Consider the following 21,498-nt stretch of genomic DNA (forward strand, 5'->3'; position numbering starts at 1 on the left):
AAATACCCACAACACTACAAGCCTATAATTACATGCCAGACACAGACATTCTCCTAACTAACATTTTTCAAACACATGGAACAGTTTCTAATGCAAAGACAAAGTTCACCATTACAAGTTCACCATTACAGCTTCCTCTTGGCTGCATTATGCTGCTATAAAACACACTTGCACTACTTATCTGTGCATTTCCTCCTGTGACCAGCTGGATTATCTATTAAGCCACTGAACAAAAACAGTGTGTTTTAGTGTTTGAGCTTCTAGTTCTGTGCAGTTTTTATAGTAAATAGCAAAAACATAGCCAAATATTTGTGCGCTTTTGGTTTATAAGCAGTATGGGGAAGCTACACATCGAGTAGCTTTTAGATTTCAAGAACAAGTTACTCTGTTAAAGGGATAATTCACACAATCTGCTTGCCCCAAGGGCATCCAAGATGTAGGTGACTTTGTTTCTTCAGTAGAACTCAAACGATGATTTTTAACTCAAACCGTTGCAGTCTGTCAGTCATATACAGGTGCATCTCAGTAAATTAGAATCTTGTGGAAAAGTTCATTTATTTCAGTAATTCAACTCAAATTGTGAAACTCGTGTATTAAATTAATTCAGTGCACACAGACTGAAGTAGTTTAAGTCTTTGGTTCTTTTAATTGTGATGATTTAGGCTCACATTTAACAAAAACCCACCAATTCACTATCTCAACAAATTGGAATACTAAGACCAATAAAAAAACATTTTTAGTGAATTGTTGGCCTTCTGGAAAGTATGTTAATTTACTGTATATGTACTCAATACTTGGTAGGGGCTCCTTTTGCTTTAATTACTGCCTCAATTCGGCGTGGCATGGAGGTGATCAGTTTGTGGCACTGCTGAGGTGGTATGGAAGCCCAGGTTGCTTTGATATTTGACATAGATTCTCTATGGGGTTCAGGTCTGGTGAGTTTGCTGGCCAATCAAGCACAGTAACACCATGGTCATTGAACCAGCTTTTGGTAACTTTGGCAGTGTGGGCAGGTGCCAAGTCCTGCTGGAAAATGAAATCAGCATCTCCATAAAGCTTGTCAGCAGAAGGAAGCATGAAGTGCTCTAAAATTTCCAGGTAGATGGCTGCATTGACTGTGGACTTCAGAAAACACAGTGGACCAACACCAGCAGATGACATGGCAGCCCAAATCATCACTGACTGTGGAAACTTCACACTGGACTTCAAGCAACATGGATTCTGTGCCTCTCCACTCTTCCTCCAGACTCTGGGACCTTGATTTGCAAAATGCAATGCAAAATGCAAAATTTACTTTCATCTGAAAAGAGGACTTTGGACCACTGAGCAACAGTCCAGTTCTTTTTCTCCACAGCCCAGGTAAGACGCTCCTGACGTTGTCTCTGGTTCAGAAGTGGCTTGGTAGCCCTTTTCCTGAAGATGTCTGAGCGTGGTGACTCTTTATGCACTCCAGCGTCAGTCCACTCCTTGTGAAGCTCTCACAAGTGTTTGAATCGGCTGTTGCTTGTGCACCTTTTCCTACCCAAATTCTTCCTTCCAGTCAACTTTGCATTTAATATGCTTTGATACAGCACTCTGTAAACAGCCACACCTTTCAGTAATGACCCTCTGTGACTTACCCTCATTGTGGAGGGCATCAATATTTTTCTTCTGGATCATTGCCAAGTCAGCAGTCTTCTCCATTATTGTGGTTTCAAAGAACAAGAGATACCCGGAATTTATACTGTAGGGATGGTAATTAATTGAAACTCAAATGTAAATATTCTAATATTTTGAGATACTGATTTTTGACTTTCATGAACTGTAAGCTCTAATCATCAAAATTAAAACAAAAAAACTTTTGAAATGTTTTACTTTACATGCAATGAATCTAAAATATATGAAAGTTTCACTTTTTGAAATAACTTGCAAGAAAAAATTAACTTTTTCACGACATTCTAATCTATTAAGATGCACCTGTAATGTCAGTCAATGGGACTCACGGCTTTGAGAGAAAAAAAACATACACAGACAAAACCAAATTAAACCCTGCAGCTCATGACGATACATTGAGGTCTAAAGACACTAAACGATCGGTCTGTGCAAGAAACTGAACAGTATTTATATTTTTTTTTTACCTCTGATCCACCACACGGTCCAACTCTCCTGAGCGCGTTCACACAACAGCCGTGATGCGTCTTCTTCTTCTTTTTGTTTTACGGCGGATCGCAGACTTATATGCATTACCGCCACCTATCTTTCAAAGGGACCATTGACACTCCTAATTGAGATTGTAGATAGAGTGTCAATGGTCCATTTGAGAGATAGGTGGCGGTAATGCACTTATAAGTCTGCGATCCGCCAGTCACACCCGCCGGCTGTTGTGGACGCGCAGGACAGTTGGACATTGCAGTGTATCAGAGGTAAAAATCTATATAAATACTGTTCAGTTTCTTGCACAGACCGATTGTTTCGTGTCTTTAGACCTCAATGTATTGTCACGAGCTACAGGGCTTCATTTGGTTTTGTCTGTGTATGTTTTTTTGACTTTCAAAGCCGTGTAGCCCATTGACTGACATTATATGACTGACAGATTGCAACGGTTTGAGGTAAAAATCTTCATTTGTGTTCTACTGAAGAAACAAAGTCATCTACATCTTGGATAGGCTAGTAGTTATCTGGCACAAAAACCTTTGTAAGTAATACAGTATCTTTAAAAAACTGTAATTTAGCATTTTTACCATGCTGTACTGCTTATTTGTTAGCATAACTTTTACTTATAATGCTTAGCAAGCTACAGTTTCAAATTAATAAAAGCACTGTCCGCTACACTTCATCTATGCCACTAGCAAAAAGTAGCTAACTCAGTTAAAACTAATAGTAGTTATCTAGAACAAAACCACCTTTTAAAAAAAAGCAGTGCAAAAAAAAGCAAAGCAGTGCCTTAAAAATCTGTGATTTAGCATTTTTCCATGCTGCTATTTGTTAGCACAAGTAGCGTGTTTTTTGTTGCTGTAGCTTAGCTGCAGTAAATTACTGTACAAGCTACTATTTGTTAGCTATTCTACAAGCTACTCGCAAAAGTAGCTAACTCAGCTATTAGTAGTAGTTATCTGGCACAAAATTGTGATTTAGCATTTTTCCTGCTACACTACTGTTAGTAAAACTTGTTGTAAAACTTGTTGAAAAATACACTGTTTTGAAGGTAGCTAAGCTACTGTCATGCTACTGAAAATGTAGTTAACTTAATAGCGTTGCTGACTAATTATTCCCTAGCACTGCTAAACAGACTCATGAATATAGTTTTAGCAGCTTAGATGTTCTGATACAAGATAAACACAGCTTGTAGTTTACTTTGATGTGATTTGCTCTTCCTGCTTTGCCAAAGCTTTTCTCTCACTGTTCTCTGCCTGTTCCAGTGATCGACTACTGCTCGTTTGGGAATGATAGCTGCGAGCACGAGTGTGTGAGTGTGCTCAATGGCTTTAACTGCCGTTGTAACGATGGATACTCACTCAACGCTGACATGAAGACCTGTACAAGTTAGTGAAGTCCATCGTCAGTTTGTACATTCACAGATTCAAAAGGAATTCCGTTAAAATCAAGTTTACTTCACATTTTTCTCAATTGTTTACCATCAGTATTGGGTTCATCCATGCTAAATTGTTAAGATGCTAGTTTGAATATCAACAGATGTGGATCCTACTGGGTTTAATAGTATAATATCCTTCCTCTCATTTCTCTCTGTTCTCTTTCAAAGCACTGAAAGCTCTGTAAGGGATTTCAGATGTTTGTCCACAGTTGGGAATTGGGATTGGGAATTAGGCTTAGAAAACCGCATCCTCTTGTTTTTCCCTCCAAAACAACACATAAATGTCTCAATAAGTGATGGCCAAAACAAGTTCTTAACCTTAAGCATGGAGAACAATTGAGAAACAATTGGAAGGAGACTTGATTTAAAGTATCTAAACGCTGTAGCACAAAGGTTATATATAAAAATTAATTGGAATATTTGTCATATTTGAATTATGATCCATTTAATCCATATTTAGTGATTGATTACTGCTCATTTGGGAATGATAGCTGTGAGCACCAGTGTGTGAGTGTCCTGAAAGGCTTTCACTGCGTTTGTAATGATGGATACACTCTCAACGATGACAAGAAGACCTGCACAAGTTAGTGAAGGGAGAACATCCTTTTGGTTCAATCAATTTGCACATTCCTAAAAATCAATTTCACTGCTATTTTCTCAATTGTTTACCATCAATATTTAGGGCCATCGATTAAGCTGGTAGGAGATTTTCAGAAAGATGGAGTGCTTCCAGTTTTAACACTTTGTGCGTTCAAGGCAATTTGGAAAGATTGTATTTAGAAGACATCAACATCACCACACAATTGTAATTTTTAGTGGGACATTTTCCAAGTTTTGTTATAGTGAGAAAACATGTCAGCCACAATGGAGCATCTGTATCAAAGTAAAAATTTTCTAAACTACAATACAACTATACACAATAAGCCCTACTGTCATATTAATGGTAGACAATTGAAAAAAATTTGGAAGAATTTGGAAGAAGCAAAGAAACTTTACTTTAAAACACCCAATTTTTTAAAAAGTAATTAATTAGGAATTAATGAAATACTTAATATATTCAGTACAACATGTCATGTCCTTGAATTCTAATACATCTAATTCATATTTAGTGATCGATTACTGTTCATTTGGGAATGATAGCTGTGAACATGAGTGTGTGAGTGTCCTGAAAGGCTTTCACTGCCGCTGTAATGATGGATACACACTCAACGATGACAAGAAGACCTGCACAAGTTAGTGAAGGCTTACAATCGATTTATGCATTAACTTATGTAATTTCTCTGCTTTTTTCTCAGTTCTTTAGTATCAATATTTGGGCCATCCATTGCTAAACTTATAATAACTTTTCTAAATGGTGGAGTGTTTCCAGTCTTTAATAGTTGGGCCCAGTAAGAGCTGTGGTTTTATTTACGATGGCCAAAGACAAGTTCTCTGCCATATTCATAAACAAGAACTGAGAAAATTTGAGAACTATATGAAAGAAAAATGTTTATCCTGTTTGGTCATGTTCTTTAAATCCATCTAATCCATATTTAGTGATCGATTACTGCTCATTTGGGAACGATAGCTGCGAGCACCAGTGTGTGAGTGTCCTGAAAGGCTTTCACTGCGTTTGTAATGATGGATACTCACTCAACGATGACAAGAAGACCTGTACAAGTTAGTGAAGGCCACATGTTAAAACTCTACACACATACACCTACATATGCTCTCAGAGGATCCTTAACCCCAATTTGATACTTAAGTACAAAACCAAAGTTTTCAATATCCTTTATGAATCCTTGCTTAACTAAAAAATCCATAAAATCTCAATAGAAAAATAAACCTAATAGCAGTTTTACAAGTTTCCTTTCTATGCTTCTTCCTCTTACAAAACATTTTGCTCTTTGCCAACTACTTTGGCTGCTCGTCTTACTCCAGATTTTGAGCTTCTCTGCTTCTTTCTGCCTGTTCCAGTGATCGACTATTGTTCATTTGGGAATGATAGCTGCGAGCACGAGTGTGTGAGTCTGCTCAAAGGCTTTAACTGCCGCTGTAATGAAGGATACTCGCTCAATGACGACCTGAAGACCTGCACAAGTTAGTGAGGGCGATATGTCTAACTCCACACACATGTACTATTATGCCCACCTTGCTTTTGTGGAAGCCCATTTCTGCTTTAGAGTAAAAAAATAAAATGGATAAATTGAGGTATACACTACCGTTCAAAAGATTTTTTTTGAAAGACGATACTTTCATTTAGCAAGGATGCATTGAATTGATCCAAAGTGATAGTTAAGACATTTATAAAATTTCTATTTTAGATGTTCCTTTGAACTTTCTATAAAATATGAATCAGCAACATTGATAATAATCAGAAATGTTTCTTGAGTAGCAAATCAGCATATTAGAATGATTTCTGAAGGATCATGTGACACTGAAGACTGGAGTAATGATGCTGAAAATTCAGCTTTGCATCACATGAATAAATTACATTCTAAAATATATTCAAATAAAAAACTGTTAATTTAAATTGTAATAACATTTCACATAATTACAGTTTTTACTATATTTTTGATCTAATAAATGCAGTCTTGGTGAGCATGAGTGACTTCTTTCAAAAACATTAAAAAATCTTACCAACCGCAAACTTTTGAACATAATTATAAATTTGAAATAAATAAGATCAAAATTGGGAGATTTAAAGTCGCACTTGTGAAAATTAAATTAAATTGTATTATTTTTGATTTTGTGAGGCAGCAATTGGCTTCCAACAGGTTTTGCTGGTCAACAGCATCCAGCATCAAACCAGCACTAACAGCAGAGACAAAACATACAAAAATATCACAAGGACATTAAAACAACCGCAAAATAAACACATCTGTTACATTATGAACTCTACATCCTATCCCTTTTGTACCAGCTGGTTTAACCGTTAACATTCTACTTCCTAAGCGTTTCACATCAAAATAAGGACAGTACCTTAAGGATGCTTGATTCTCCGTAATTTGAGACACATCTTCTGAACTGTTTTCTGCTTTTCTAAAGTGTGTTTCCTGCTATTCTCTTCCTGTTCCAGTGATCGATTACTGTTCATTTGGGAATGATAGCTGCGAGCATCAGTGTGTGAGTGTCCTGAAAGGCTTTCACTGTCGCTGTAATGATGGATACACTCTCAATGATGACAAGAAGACCTGCACAAGTTAGTGAGAGTAACTGATTGACACACATACTGATCCAGATCCATTGCCCACAACGCTAATCATGCATGCTATTACTATGTTTGACTTGGCAACAGGCTCTTTAAGTTATTAATCTCTCATAATGTTTTTTTTTTTTTTTTTTTTAATTGTAATTTTCTTAAAATGGACAGTTACCTTATGTTCTTCTATAACCTAAATTTAATGAGAACCTACATTTTGTTGGTTGATCTTGCATGTCTTGTGTTCGGGTCAAAATTAATGTGTTCATGGATAATTTTGTGGTCATTTCAATTATGAGTTTGAAATTTAACCTGTTCAGATTAGTTAAAATGTCATATTTAATCCCTTTTTGAAGCAGTTATAGGATGTTTTGCACTGTTTATTCACTACAACACTATTTCCTTTGTTTTTGTCTCTTAGTGATCGATTACTGTTCATTTGGGAATCACAGTTGTGCTCATCACTGTGTTAGTGTGCTCAATGGCTTCTACTGTCGCTGCAATGAGGGATACACTCTTCAGGAGAACAGAAAGACCTGCCAGTGTACGTATGAAGCTCCAGACAGGTGCTGCGTTACAGAGGATGAAAGTGTTTTATATATTAAAATACTGTCTCTTTCCCTAGTTGAAGATGCAAAGATAACTATTAGTAGGTTTTTACAATTGCAAAAAATAATAGTTTAAAAAGCAATGGTAGAATTAGCTTAGTGCATATTGATGTCTGTATTTTATTGCATGCCTTGTATGTAACTGCTTTTTCAAATTATCATTCAGGCTTTCACAACATTTGAGATATGGTATGATTTATTGACCTTATAAGTTGATTATCTGATTAATCTAGCTCATAAATTTATTCAGTTCGCTAACTGTGCTCAAATTACTTGACACTGTACAGTACCTTGGCTGAAACTCTTTTAAAACGGTTAAAAATCAGATGGCACGGAAATGAAGCGCCCCCTCATAAAGCCTGATGGCCTTCCCAGACCTTGGCCTTGAACAGCTGGAAAGGCCAAAAATATCAAGTGTGTCGTTTATCATTTGTTAAGTTTACCTAAAGGCTCTGGACATTTGCTTTAAAGAGTCCAGTCATTCTTCCACCAGATTTCCACTTTCTGCTACCAATGTAATGTATAGCAGAAATGAAGTTTCATTCAATTTTTTTAACTTGAATAAAAGCTTACAAACAGATAGCACACTGCTATTCAAAAGTTTAGGGTTGGTAAGATTTTTTTTTTTATGTTTTTGAAAGAAATCTCTTTTGCTCACCAAGGCTGGATTTACTTGATGCAAAATACAACAAAAACAGTAATATTGTGAATATATTTTAAAATCTAATTTAAATCTAAAATCATTCTATGCATAATATTATTATGAAGTTGAACATATTTTACTTTATATTTTCTTTACTGTCACTGTTGATCAATGTAATGCATCCTTGCTGAAGAAAAGTATTCTTTTTTGTTGCGTAAATGAATACGTTCCTTTTCTGACTTACCTTATAAATCCCTTTCATGTTTATTTTTATTGTGATGTATGACATGCTCTTCATGTTTATGTCTTCTGCAGCGGATAACTTGTGTAACACAGTCGAACATGGTTGTGAATACCAGTGTGTGAGCACTCCGGGATCATACCACTGCGTATGTCCTGAGGGCCATGTGCTACAGGACGACGGCAAGAGCTGCGGAAGTAATGCACGCTTTCATTCAGACGGCCCTTATTACAGCTGAGATTATCCAAAACTTTGTTTTAAAAGGGGAAATTCCTAAAACTGAATTCCTAAAGCTGCAAAGTATAGATTGGTGCCTTCATTAACTGCATGCACTCTGTTGGTAGGGGTGAAGTGTGTAATTTTTTCAGTGTTAAAATACATTCAGAGACCCCTACATGTTAGCTGTATTACTATTAGTATTATTGCTCATACACATTTATTCTAAACCCCTGAGGCAATGAAATTTTGCACACGAAAACTAATATTAAAAAGAAAAGTTATTTTTATAGCTCTGTTTTGTGGCACAAAATAAGACACTTCACCTTTGAAAATACAAAAAATGCCCCACCTTCTCTGCTAATGGAAAAAATGTTTTGAAATGCATGTTTGTTCATTTCTCTCGCCCTCTCCAAGCCTGTCGATCCTCCAACATCGACCTGGTCCTCCTCATCGATGGTTCCAAGAGCGTTCGGCCGCAGAACTTCAAGCTTGTCAAGCAGTTTGTTAACCAGGTGGTGGATCAGCTGGACGTCTCCCCTAAAGGAACACGCGTGGGTCTCGTCCAGTACTCAAGCCGAGTGCGGACAGAGTTTCCGCTCAGCATGTATCAGACAAAAGACGAGATCAAAAAGGCTGTGATGAATGTGGAATACATGGAGAAGGGGACCATGACAGGCTTGGCTCTCAAACACATGGTGGAGAACAGCTTCTCTGAGGCTGACGGAGCCCGTCCTGCTGAGAAGAACATCCCACGGGTTGGCCTGGTCTTCACTGATGGGCGATCGCAGGATGATATTCAGGAGTGGGCCAAGAAGGCCAAGGATGCTGGTATTGCTATTTAAGGGGCCGAAAATAAAAGTGGTATTCAAAATAAAAGTGCCACTCAAATTGTGGTATAAATTGCTTTATAATAAAAATAATCATTAAAAAAAAAAAATTATAATAATTCTTTTATTTAGCAAAATGTAAAAACAAATCAAACTTTTTTTTAATTCTGATTATTTTTTATTATTATTTGCATTTTAATATTATTATTATTGCTAGAAAAGATTGAAAGAAATTAAATTAGTTTTCTAATATGTCCCAAACTGTCCAAAATTGCAAACCTGAATGAATAAAAAAAAAGTAATAAAAAAAGAATAGATAAATAAATAAAATAAAATATTTATAGTTTTAAAAATCTGCATTTGTACACAAATTGTAATGTAAGAAAATAACTTTGTAATATAACAAAAAATGAAAAGGAAAAAAATACTTATTTTTATGCCGTTTTTGACACAATGTTTGATGTGTGTCTTGCATGTTGCAGGTATCACCATGTATGCTGTTGGTGTGGGTAAAGCCGTGGAGGATGAGCTGAGAGAGATTGCCTCTGAGCCCATGGAAAAACACTTCTTCTACTCCGCCGACTTCACTGCCATCAGCCAGATCGCTGAGAACCTCAAACTCAATGTCTGTGCAGGTGCGTTTGAAAGACTCAGAACACATATACCATACCTGAATCATCTGTATAAGATGGCACACAGTATTTTGTTCAATAGCGCCATCTAGAGCCTGAGGTAAACACACACATGCAATGTTCACATAAGGAGGTGCGGAAGAGTATTCTATACAGCAGGGACGTGCAAGAGCGTTCCTCAGGGGCAGGGGCTCAAATGTAAAAAGGGGCAATATGAGGGGAATAAAATTATAGGTCAAAAGTTTGGATACATTACTATTTTATATTTTTGCAAGAAGTCACTTATAGCCTGCATTTATTTGATTTATACTTTATTCATTTACTTTATTTACTTAATGCATTTTATGCAGTGCTGATTTATTAGCAATGTTGGAGACCTGTGATACTTTTTTCAGGATTCTTTGATGAATAAAATGTTAAATAAGAACAGCGTTTATTTAAAATATAACTTTTGTAACAATATACAATACCATTCAAAAGCTTGAGGTCAGTACTTTTTTTTTTTTGAAAGCAGTTAGTTTTTATTCATCAAGGATTTGTTAAATTGATAGAAACAGTGATAGTAAAGATTGATATTGTTAGAAAACATCTCTCTTTTGAATAAATGCTGTTCTTTTTAATTTTTATTTATCAGTGAACCCCAAAAAAGTATCACAGGTTACAATAAATAAATAAATAAAAATAAACTGTTTCCAACAATTATAATAAATCAGCATATTAGAATGATTTCTGAAGGACCATGCATTGAAGAATGGAGTAATGATGCTGAAAATTCAGATTTGAATCACAAAAATAAATTATATTTTATTAAAATAGTATAAAAGTATATTTAAAACAAACAAACAAACAAAAAAACATTGTATTAAATTGTAATTATATTTCACAATATTAGTTTTTTCCCCCTGTATTTTTGATGAAATAAATGCAGGCTTGATGAGCATAAGACACATTCATAATGCTGCATAAATATCAAAAAGTCCTTTCACGTCACCATTCCGCCAGCCTACACTTCATATAATAGGCCTGTAGGTGACACTTAGGCTTAAATAACTATGATAGTTTCATCGAATAGTAAACGGTGTATATCATACATAAATATAAGTGAATTGAATAGCCTACTGATTACATTATTACGACTTTTGGCGCTGCACGGTTTTGTTCTCTATTCTATTCTATCTATTTTCTCAGCGATGTAATTTGATTTATAAAATGAGACAAACCACAGATCCAGATCGCTCTACATAAGCTCGTCTGTCCCATGTCATTTTCAACCGATTTATGAATAAGAACGGAAAATAACCGCTCCACTTCACATTATCGTCCAATGAAATGTGAACTTCTTGTGCCAGATCATGCTTGGCTGGTGTATTATAGGCTACATGACAAACGGGCATTATTGAATTATGTAATAGCCTATTCTAAAATATATAATATATGGATTTTTAATTAAATCGACACACTAGCTTTGATTATTGATGAAAAATGTTTAAAAAAGCCTATTGTTTGGTTTATTTTTTCCATCTGTCGACCCATAGGCACTCACTGAAAGAACCATATATGGCTCGAGAGCCTTGGTTTCTGAACAGACTGGAATATCAGTCAGTCGAGCAAAATGTACACAACCCATAGCAACGGCTCAGATTGACAGATATGTAAAAAATAAACAGGAATTTTCTGACTTGAGCGATTAGTTACTGTTTTGTACAAATTGTCATGTTAATTAGAATTCAAATGCATTTTGTTTTATTGACCACAATATCATTGCTATTTGTCCGAGAGGGGCACTTTTGAATAATTTTGAAAAAGGGCAGGGACTCGAGCCCCCAAAGCCTCCCCTTCTGCACGTGCCTGCTATACAGGCTATATATTCCTTATAAAAGTAACATATAGCCTGTACAGAATGCATAAATGCGAATTTAAGGAAATTATTGATAATGAATATACTGAATATTTCTTTCATTCTCACATTTGATGCCTCATTTTTCAGCTGAGAGTCAAGGAGGGATCGAGGTTAAGGATCCCTGCGCTTGTGAAAGTCTTGTGGAGTTCCAGCAGGTTACGATGTCCACCCTAGACCAGCTCAACCAGAAACATATCCTTTATATATTCATCAGTGCAGATCATTTAAACAACATGCTTTCTTTTCAGCACATGTAACTTCACCATGCAGCATTGCAACGTAACTCATCCAGACTCCAAACTTTCTCTGGTATAACCTAAGGATTAACGCATTATTACAACAAGCTCAGGGGTTTAACAGAAGCCCCTCTATACAGAAAGAGCCCATATTGTGTCTGTTGGTCTGATCTGTTCCAGACTGGCCCCTCTGGTTTGGCTCCTCACATAAACCTCTGTGACCACAGGCTTCAATGGCTCTTTGTTTCAGATCTCTCACTCAGCATCATTCATCAAAGCTAAAAAGAGCCCTTGTACCGTGTCTGAGGCCAGAAACAGATGTTTCGGAACTACTAGATGCGGATGCACGTTTCCACTGCATCCATTTAACTAGAATTTGATGAGATTACAAAGGAAGGATGTTGCTTCTTGGCTCTCATCATAGTTTAAGAACAGATCTTGCTGATGGGAGTCATATATATAGCTGGATCCAGTGGTTAGAGTGCATTGCTCAGATACTTTGAGCTCATTTGTTCACATCATTTAAAGTTTTTGGCATGTAGATATGTAAATCAGCGCTGCAGCGATTATGTATTTTTGTAGGCCATCCAAAAGGTTAGCATTACTCTGGTCCCAGTAGGATTTTCCCATTGGCTTTTGGATTATTGCGGAAAATAAGATGTGTGACCAACAAAAGTGTGATTCTTACACATGTTGTTTTTCATGATAATCTCCACAAATTAACAGAGCTTTTATGAATTTGGGAGCCTAAATGCAATCGGCAGAAGTACAAAGTTAAACGTTGGCTATCAACAAACTACACCACGTCACACCACGTCACACAACGTCAACGCCACCATCTGAGCTTCTGACAACTCTTTCAGTCTTGATACAAAAATATTTTCCCTGAAAGTTTGGGTTAGAATAGTGTGCAAGAGTGCAATTATAAACAATTCAATTCAATTCAATTCAAGTTTATCTGTATTGCGCTTTTTAGGATACAAATAGTTGCAAAGCAGCTTTACAGGAAATTACGTTTCTACAATATATTTATATATTGTAGAAACTTAATATATTTAACTTAATACATTAAACAAAACAAGGCTGTAAGAAAATGAGTTTACCCCCATACACTAATGAAATATATGTACATATATTAAATTTCCATATATGTAATATGTTTTCATTTGAAGTAATTGGAACAATTTCATATATTACCATATATACTGTATCTAGCCCATACAAATATGTCTGTGTAATACATTTTTGGATATATACATCGTGTACATTATAAAATTCATCAATACATGTTGATATTACATAAGTAATAGACATGGAATTTAAAAATAATTACAAAAACATACAAACTTGACAGATATTTTGTATTAAAGTATTTTGTATGTATTTGTATTAAAGTTGCGTATATAAAATATATATATATTGTTAGCATATTTGGTTGCTACATATAAAAATGATATTGCTGATTTCATATATAATCATATATAGATATTATTAACATATGTACATGTACACATGTTACTATGGGGATTTTATATATGTTATAAAATTAAATCTTCATCTACCCATCAGAGAATGTACATGTGTGTATGTGAAAATTATATATCACCTTATAGGTAACATATGTGACAATATCACCCTTGATATTGGGCAATATACATCATATAAGTCATATATTACGTTTCTGTATGGGCTTATTTGATGTGATGACTTAATGTACACAACAAACTCTGTAGTCCCATTTAGCCACTTGTTAGGAACCATCTCGTTCAAAACCTTAAAAACCACAAGGGGCATTACTGATGTATCTTATGTCATAGAAAAACATGAAGATATCTTGTGCATTTGTTAAATATTTTAGGCATTTAACAAAAAACCCATTCAAAAAAAAACCCTAAGTGTGGCTGATTGATTATTTTTTATAGTATGTTTCCTTAACTGTGTTTCACTGTCAGCTATGACCAAGAGATTGGAAGTTCTAGAGAGCCAGTTGCTCACAAGAAAATGAGAGAGCGCTTCACACAACAGTGCAGATGAGGACGGGGCCCGCTGGGTGTGAAGGGTCCCACAGTCACAAGATCTACAGGTGTAGACGCCTGAGGCATGAGGCCCACTATTTCCGGTGCCATTTTTGAACATGGCTGATATTGTTCCCTATTTATACATGATCTGTATTGTATGATTTATAGAGAGGTATGTATTTATGGCAAATGTGATATTAGCATTTATACACTAAAAAGGGAAATGAAGTGTTTGGTACCACTCTGAAATATTGTCATCTTTATTATTATTTGCATCATTTTTGGCACCAAATTTATGCACAATGTGTGACCGCGGATCTGTAAAACCATTATGCACAAATGTATTACAAAAAAATATATATATTTGTTACAAATTGTTCTGTTGTACAGTTTAAGAATCATTAGTTTACAGTTTACATACTAATACCAAAAGAGACAAACACATGCACTCTGTCATATTACCAAAGCTGTTGCCTGTCAATGTTGTGCATGAATATTTGAAATAGTCAGAGGAACATGTCTGATAATTGTTAAATGTTTAACTGGACTGCAAACAGATTTTGGACTCAAAAATGACCTGAATGATTTGTTAACACTAAAATGAGATTTGAAAAATTGTGTAAACAGGGTAATGTGTACAAGTGCCCCTTAAGATTGCAGTTTTTATGTTTTTATTGAATACAGAATCCAGTTATGATACCTCAGAGTACTCTGGCCTCAGGTTTTTATGTTTTCTAGATGTTTTCAACAACAAAAAAGGCCCCATTATAAGGCTCTTATATGTGAATTCTTGTACTTTTTTTTCCTAATAACACTCTTTTTTAAAACTTTCAATGCGTGTCTGTATTCTTTCACAGTGTGAAATAAAGATGTTTTCAGACTGCTGTCAAGATGCCTCAAGAAATATTCTATTATAATGTACAGTATAATGACTTTATCTGTAGTGATATACTAATATCTACTATAATACATATTAAAATATAATGAAACGTATATTGAATATTATGAAACATATATATATATATATATATATATATATATATATATACAGGTGCTGGTCATATAATTAGAATATCATCAAAAGTTGATTTATTTCACTAATTCCATTCAAAACGTGAAACTTGTATATTATATTCATTCATTACACACAGACTGATATATGTCAAATGTTTATTTCTTTTAATTTTGATGATTAGAGCTTACAGCTCATGAAAGTCAAAAATCAGTATCTCAAAATATTAGAATATTTACATTTGAGTTTGAATAAATTACCATCCCTACAGTATAAATGCTGGGTATCTCTTGTTCTTTGAAACCACAATAATGGGGAAGACTGCTGACTTGGCAATGATCCAGAAGACGAACATTGACACCCTCCACAAAGAGGGTAAGTTACAGAAGGTCATTACTGAAAGGTGTGGCTGTTTACAGAGTGCTGTATCAAAGCATATTAAATGCAAAGTTGACTGGAAGGAAGAATTTGGGTAGGAAAAGGTGCACAAGCAACAGGGATGACCGCAAGCTTGAGAATACAGTCAAGCAAAGCCGATTCAAACACTTGGGAGAGCTTCACAAGGAGAGAACTGAAGCTGGAGTCAGTGCATCAAGAGTCACCACGCTCAGACGTCTTCAGGAAAAGGGCTACCAAGCCACTTCTGAACCAGAGACAACGTCAGAAGCATCTTAACTGGGCTGTGGAGAAAAAGAACTGGACTGTTGCTCAGTGGTCCAAAGTCCTCTTTTCAGATGAAAGTAAATTTTACATTTCATTTGGAAATCAAGGTCCCAGAGTCTGAAGGAAGAGTGGAGAGGCACAGAATCCATGTTGCTTGAAGTCCAGTGTGACGTTTCCACAGTCAGTGATGATTTAGGCTGCCATGCCATCTGTTGGTGTTGGTCCACTGTGTTTTCTGAAGTCCACAGTCAACGCAGCCATCTACCAGGAAATTTTAGAGCACTTCATGCTTCCTTCTGTTGACAAGCTTTATGGAGATGCTGATTTCATTTTCCAGCAGGACTTTGGATGTTTGGCCGAAGTTAAGTGCTGGCTTGCGAATAACTTTCTCCAATTAAATGAGGATAAGACCGAGATGATTTTATTTGGAAATAAAGGGTGTGTGGATGATGACTGCCTGGGGTTGTTTCCCGGGAAAAAACTGTCTAGCGTGAGGAACCTTGGTGTCATTTTTGACTCCGAGCTTAAATTTGACCGGCAAATCAATGCTGTCGTTAAGAATAGTTTCTTCCATCTTAGATCAATATCTAAATTGAAATCTATCCTTTCTTTTGATGATATGGAGAAGGTTGTTCATGCCTTTGTGTCATCCCGTTTGGACTACTGTAATGTTTTGTATCTGGGTGTGAGTCAGGCTTCTCTCTCCCGTTTGCAGCTCGTTCAGAACTCAGCTGCCAGACTTTTAACGGGTACTAAGAAGAGAGCACATCACTCCGGTGTTAATGAAACTACATTGGTTACCCATACGTTACAGAATTCAATACAAAGCGTTGTTGTATGTTTTTAAGTCTCTGCATGGCCTAGCACCTGAGTACGTTACTGATTTAATCAGCCATTGTCAATCCAGTAGATCTCTGCGATCAAATGATCAATTGCGTCTCATGGTTCCGCGATCCCGCTTAAAATGTAAAGGTGATCGGGCTTTCTCTGTTGCAGCTCCTAGGCTCTGGAATAACCTTCCTTTGTCAGTAAAAACTTGTCATTCATTGGGTGTTTTTCAGAGTGCTCTTAAAACGTATTTGTTTTCTTTAGCATTTGACAATGCTTTGTAAGTTGTGTATGTCATATGTTGCATTGTTTTTATGTTTTTGTTTTTATTTTCTCTTTTATACCCTCTGTTCAGCACTTTGGTTCCACTTGTGGTGTTGAAAGTGCTCTATAAATAAAATTGAGTTGAGTTGAGTTGAGTTGACTTGGCACCTGCCCACACTGCCAAAGGTACCAAAAGCTGGTTCAATGACCATAGTGTTACTGTGCTTGATTGGCTAGCAAACTCGCCTGACCTGAACCCCATATAGAATCTATGGGGTATTGTCAAGAGGAAGATGAGAGACACCAGACCCAACAATGCAGATGAGCTGAAGGCCACTATCAGAGCAACCTGGGCTCTCATAACACCTGAGCAGTGCCACAGACTGATCGACTCCATGCCATGCCGCATTGCTGCAGTAATTTAGGCAAAAGGAGCCCCAACTAAGTATTGAGTGCTGTACATGCTCATACTTTTCATTTTCATACTTTTCAGTTGGCCAAGATTTCTAAAAATCCTTTCTTTGTATTGGTCTTAAGCAATATTCTAATATTTTGAGATACTGATTTTTGACTTTCATGAGCTGTAAGCTCTAATCATCAAAATTAAAAGAAATAAACATTTGAAATATATCAGTCTGTGTGTAATGAATGAATATAATATACAAGTTTCACTTTTTGAATGGAATTAGTGAAATAAATAAACTTTTTGATGATATTCTAATTATATGACCAGCACCTGTATATATATGTGTGTGTGTGTGTGTGTGTGTGTGTACCAATGAAAATCATATACGATAATGTTTATTATTTAAATAAATAGGATTTAATTTTCACTAATAATTACATAGAAATGGCAAGTAAGCAGTTAAATGTAAAATTTTGAGGGAGAAAGAATGAAATATTTTCTCCTAAAACCTATTTCAATAATCTTTGTTTTATTTAAACTTTTAAAAAAATCATTTTTGTAGTGTACCTGAATATGACATATACATCCACAAACTTAGAAGACGTAGTCATTGATCAATATTCACATCAGCCACAACGTACTCCCAACGCAAGAGACCATTAGCATTGACATTTTGAAACAAAGTCTCTCGATGCCAGCAGACCTTTAAACATCTAAAATAATCTCTCTTATTATGTTCCATGATCTTTTCTGCATCTCTCCACAGGCGTGTTAATCGCTCCCAGGGATGTGAGCTTCAGAACAACAAGTGCTTTGCCCTTTTACCTGCAGACCTCTGGGGTCCAAGATGCTCGAGTCTCTCGTGCCATCATTCTTGCTCAGTCTAGGCTCAGTGGAGGTTATGAAATGTCAGAGATTCCCGCTAGCCTCAGTGAAAATGTGTTAATTACCACAAACATACTGCAGCTCAGATGTTCAATACTCAGATGTCCAAAGGACAAATGTCTTGTTATCTCCACAAAGCTCCCTTTTGTGAATTATTGCCTTTTTAGGAACACAAACATATGTTGAGGAAAAGGGCACGGTTTTCCTGAAAGGCTGGAGATAATTGTTTGTTTGTTTTTTGACAGATGTGTGATATGAAGATGATTTGAAAATGAGGTGATGCAAGTTTACAGCCTTATTGGGAAGCTAACTTTATTTAACTTACATAATGCATTTAAAGTCAAGATGCTCCCGTTCTAATTTTTTTAATGCTCATAAGGCTGCATTCATATGATCATAAATACAGTAAAAACAGTAATATTTTGAAATGTTATTACAATTTAAAATATTGGTTGTCTATTTTAATACATTTAAAAATGTATTTTATTCCTGTGATTAAGGCTGAATTTTCAGCATCATTACTCCAGTCTTCAGTGTCACATGATCCTTCAGAAACCATTCTAATATGCTGATTTGCTGCTCAAGAAACATTTCTTAATATTATCAATGTTGAAAATAGTTGTGCTGCTTAATATTTTTGGGAAAACATGATCCAGTTTTTTTCAGGACCCTTTCACGAAAATAGAACAATTAAAACGGATTGCATTTATTTAAAGCATTATAGGTGGGGTATGTATTTTTTCAAAAACGCTTTAGAAAACGAGTCGGGGCCGAGTACCAAAACAAACTTGTAGCCAATCAGCAGTAAGGGGCATGTCTACTCATGATGCGGGGGAGAGAGCGCACTCAGTGCACATGACAGACATTAGCCGAGCCAAGCGATGACAGAATGATAGAGATGGCAGATAAAAAACAAAAGAGGAAAAATGTCTGTGGAACAAAAGAAGGCTTACACTGTGTGACAGTTGTTATGTCGCGCCGTGCCGCACCAGCCAAAGTCTGTCTGCACTGGACGCAATAAAGCGACCGTTGAAAATCATTTGAAATGAACGTGGCAGCAGTTTACTGTCGGGATCCAGTGTAGACAGCATTATTAGTGATTATAATGAGTTCGATGCATCCGCATCCGGTGTAGACACGTGTTTTATAACAATGTAAAAATCTTTACTTTCACCTTTGATCAATTTAATCTAATGTTTTAAAGGCAGACTTTAGCTGGTGCGGCACGGCGCGACGCGACAACTAGACATGGTGTAAGCCTTCTATCATTCTGTCATCCCTAGGCTCGGCTAATATCCATCATGTGCACTGAGTGCGCTCTCTCCTCCACATCACGAGTAGACACGCCCCTTACTGCTGATTGGTTACAAGTTTGTTTTGGTACTCGGCCCCGACTCGTTTTCTAAAGCGTTTTTGAAAAAATCCATACCCCACCTTTAATCTAATGTTTTATATATATATATATATATATATATATATGTATGTGTGTGTGTGTGTAATATTAAGATGAAGTTAAATGTTTTAATGTTTTAAGATGAAGTTAAATGTTTTAATTTTATTAGGACAAAAAAAAACAGTAGCAATGTAACTCTGATTTTACATATAAGGTTTTTTTTTCAGCAATAAAACTACAATAAGAAAAAGGGTCAAAGGTCATGACTCATGGATGAGTCTGAATGTTATAAATGCCTTTTAAAGATCTAAAGAGTTAAAGATGTTCAAAGTCATGGTACTTTCTTTGTCACATCAAACTTTTTCTTTATTATTTTTCATATAGACAAAGGATATTTACTTCAGAATCTTAGAATCTTATATGAATTGATATAATAATAAAGATTTATAAGAATTTGTAAGAACAATGACAGGCTGCAAACCCAAAAGTGCACTGACACTGAAATGTGTTTGCGTGCTGTACCGCTATATTAAATAAAATAAAACTTTAAAATGTGGAAAATGATATAGAACATTTGCCGGTTTTAGGCCTTTTGAAATTCGGATCATGAGAATGATTATTATTCTCAATATTAATGAGATACATTTCCCATCATCCATAGCACAGATCTCACAGCTGTCACAGATTACACATTGCACTGATTACACAGCTGAAACCCATTGGACACGCTTTATAAGCCTTGGACTTTCTCTTCCACACTGCCGAGTATTGTATGCGTTTACCGCTCCCCTAGCCGTAGCAACTCTACAGAGCCCTTGTTAGTATCCTAGTCTTGCATTGCCTGTTTTCTTGTGTTCGTTTTCTAGCCTGTGTTTCCTGGATTAACCCTTTCCGTGCCATTCCGTGTTTCTGTTCAGTTCCAGTGTTGTCCTGCGTATTTCACTCCCCTAGTGTCAGCTGCTTTACGGAACGTTGGTTATTTTCTAGTCTGTGTTTCCCTGTATTTACCCCTGTCTCACTGTTCGGACTCTGTTTATTCCCTTGCCTGGATTATAGCCTGTGTTCCCTGGATTATCTCTCTGCCTTGCCCCTTGGATACTGTTCGCCTATCGTCGACCTTCGCTTGCCCTAGGATTACTCTTTGTCTTGTCCCTGCCATACCTGTTTGCCATTGCTCGACCCTGCCTGTATTTATGACCATGCCTGTAAATAAAAGCTTGCACTTGGATCCGCACGTCTCGTCAGCCCTGTTACAGAAAGTATATTTATCTAAAGCAGAGATGCCCGAACCAGGGCCCATGGCCCAAAGCTGACCCATGATGACCTTTGATAGGAATAAACATGCCTTTGAAGCATGTCGTCTTTTCTAATTTATCATTTTGTTTCAACATTTTTTTGTTTTTGCATTAAAATATAGAGAATATAAGTGACTTTTTTTATTTATTTTTTTATTGTACACTTTATTAAAATACTGTTGGATATAAAGCAGCATTTACTTTCAGCCTACAGTCCTCAATCAAGTTCAGTGTTTGGCCTTTCGTAGTAAAACATTTGAACTCCTCTGTGCTAAAGGAAAGGTCACACTTTATATTAGGTGGCCTTAACTACTATGTACTTACATCCAAAAATAAGTACAATGTACTTATTGTGTTCATATTGTATTTCAAAACACTTTTGCTGTTATTAAGGTGGGATATGGGTAAGGTTAGGGACAGGTTAAGTGGTATGGGTAGGTTTAAGGGTGGGTTTAGGTGTAAGGGATGGGTCAACAGTGTAATTATAAATGTAATTACAGAAATTAATTACATAAAGGTATTATTAACAATAAAAGTACAATGTAAGAACATGTATGTACACAATAAGTGCATTGTACCAAATTATTAATTTAAATGTAAGTACACCGTAGTTAAGGCCACCTAATATAAAGTGGGACCAAAGGAAATACTTGGTTTGAGTTCTTCTGACATCACA

At 36.0% G+C, this 21,498-nt stretch overlaps 1 protein-coding gene across 7 annotated transcripts in view; it reads left to right on the forward strand.

The window, feature by feature from the left end:
• Positions 1-14,927, forward strand: part of matn4 (matrilin 4) — a 25,827-nt gene extending 10,900 nt beyond the window's left edge. The window contains exons 8-19 of one of the 7 annotated variants that reach the window (XM_058780048.1): positions 3,399-3,521; positions 4,032-4,154; positions 4,681-4,803; positions 5,108-5,230; positions 5,528-5,650; positions 6,630-6,752; positions 7,174-7,296; positions 8,319-8,441; positions 8,878-9,291; positions 9,773-9,925; positions 11,910-12,012; positions 14,003-14,927. In XM_058780048.1, the coding sequence (XP_058636031.1) occupies positions 3,399-3,521; positions 4,032-4,154; positions 4,681-4,803; positions 5,108-5,230; positions 5,528-5,650; positions 6,630-6,752; positions 7,174-7,296; positions 8,319-8,441; positions 8,878-9,291; positions 9,773-9,925; positions 11,910-12,012; positions 14,003-14,063 (1,715 nt within the window). In that variant the 3' untranslated portion in view covers positions 14,064-14,927. The remainder of the gene's footprint in view (positions 1-3,398; positions 3,522-4,031; positions 4,155-4,680; positions 4,804-5,107; positions 5,231-5,527; positions 5,651-6,629; positions 6,753-7,173; positions 7,297-8,318; positions 8,442-8,877; positions 9,292-9,772; positions 9,926-11,909; positions 12,013-14,002) is intronic. The other 6 variants (XM_058780049.1, XM_058780050.1, XM_058780052.1 and 3 more) reach the window with 6 other exon arrangements.
• Positions 14,928-21,498: the final 6,571 nt, after the last annotated feature.

The sequence above is a fragment of the Onychostoma macrolepis genome, chromosome 06 (assembly GCF_012432095.1).
Source record: "Onychostoma macrolepis isolate SWU-2019 chromosome 06, ASM1243209v1, whole genome shotgun sequence".
NCBI lineage: Eukaryota > Metazoa > Chordata > Actinopteri > Cypriniformes > Cyprinidae > Onychostoma > Onychostoma macrolepis.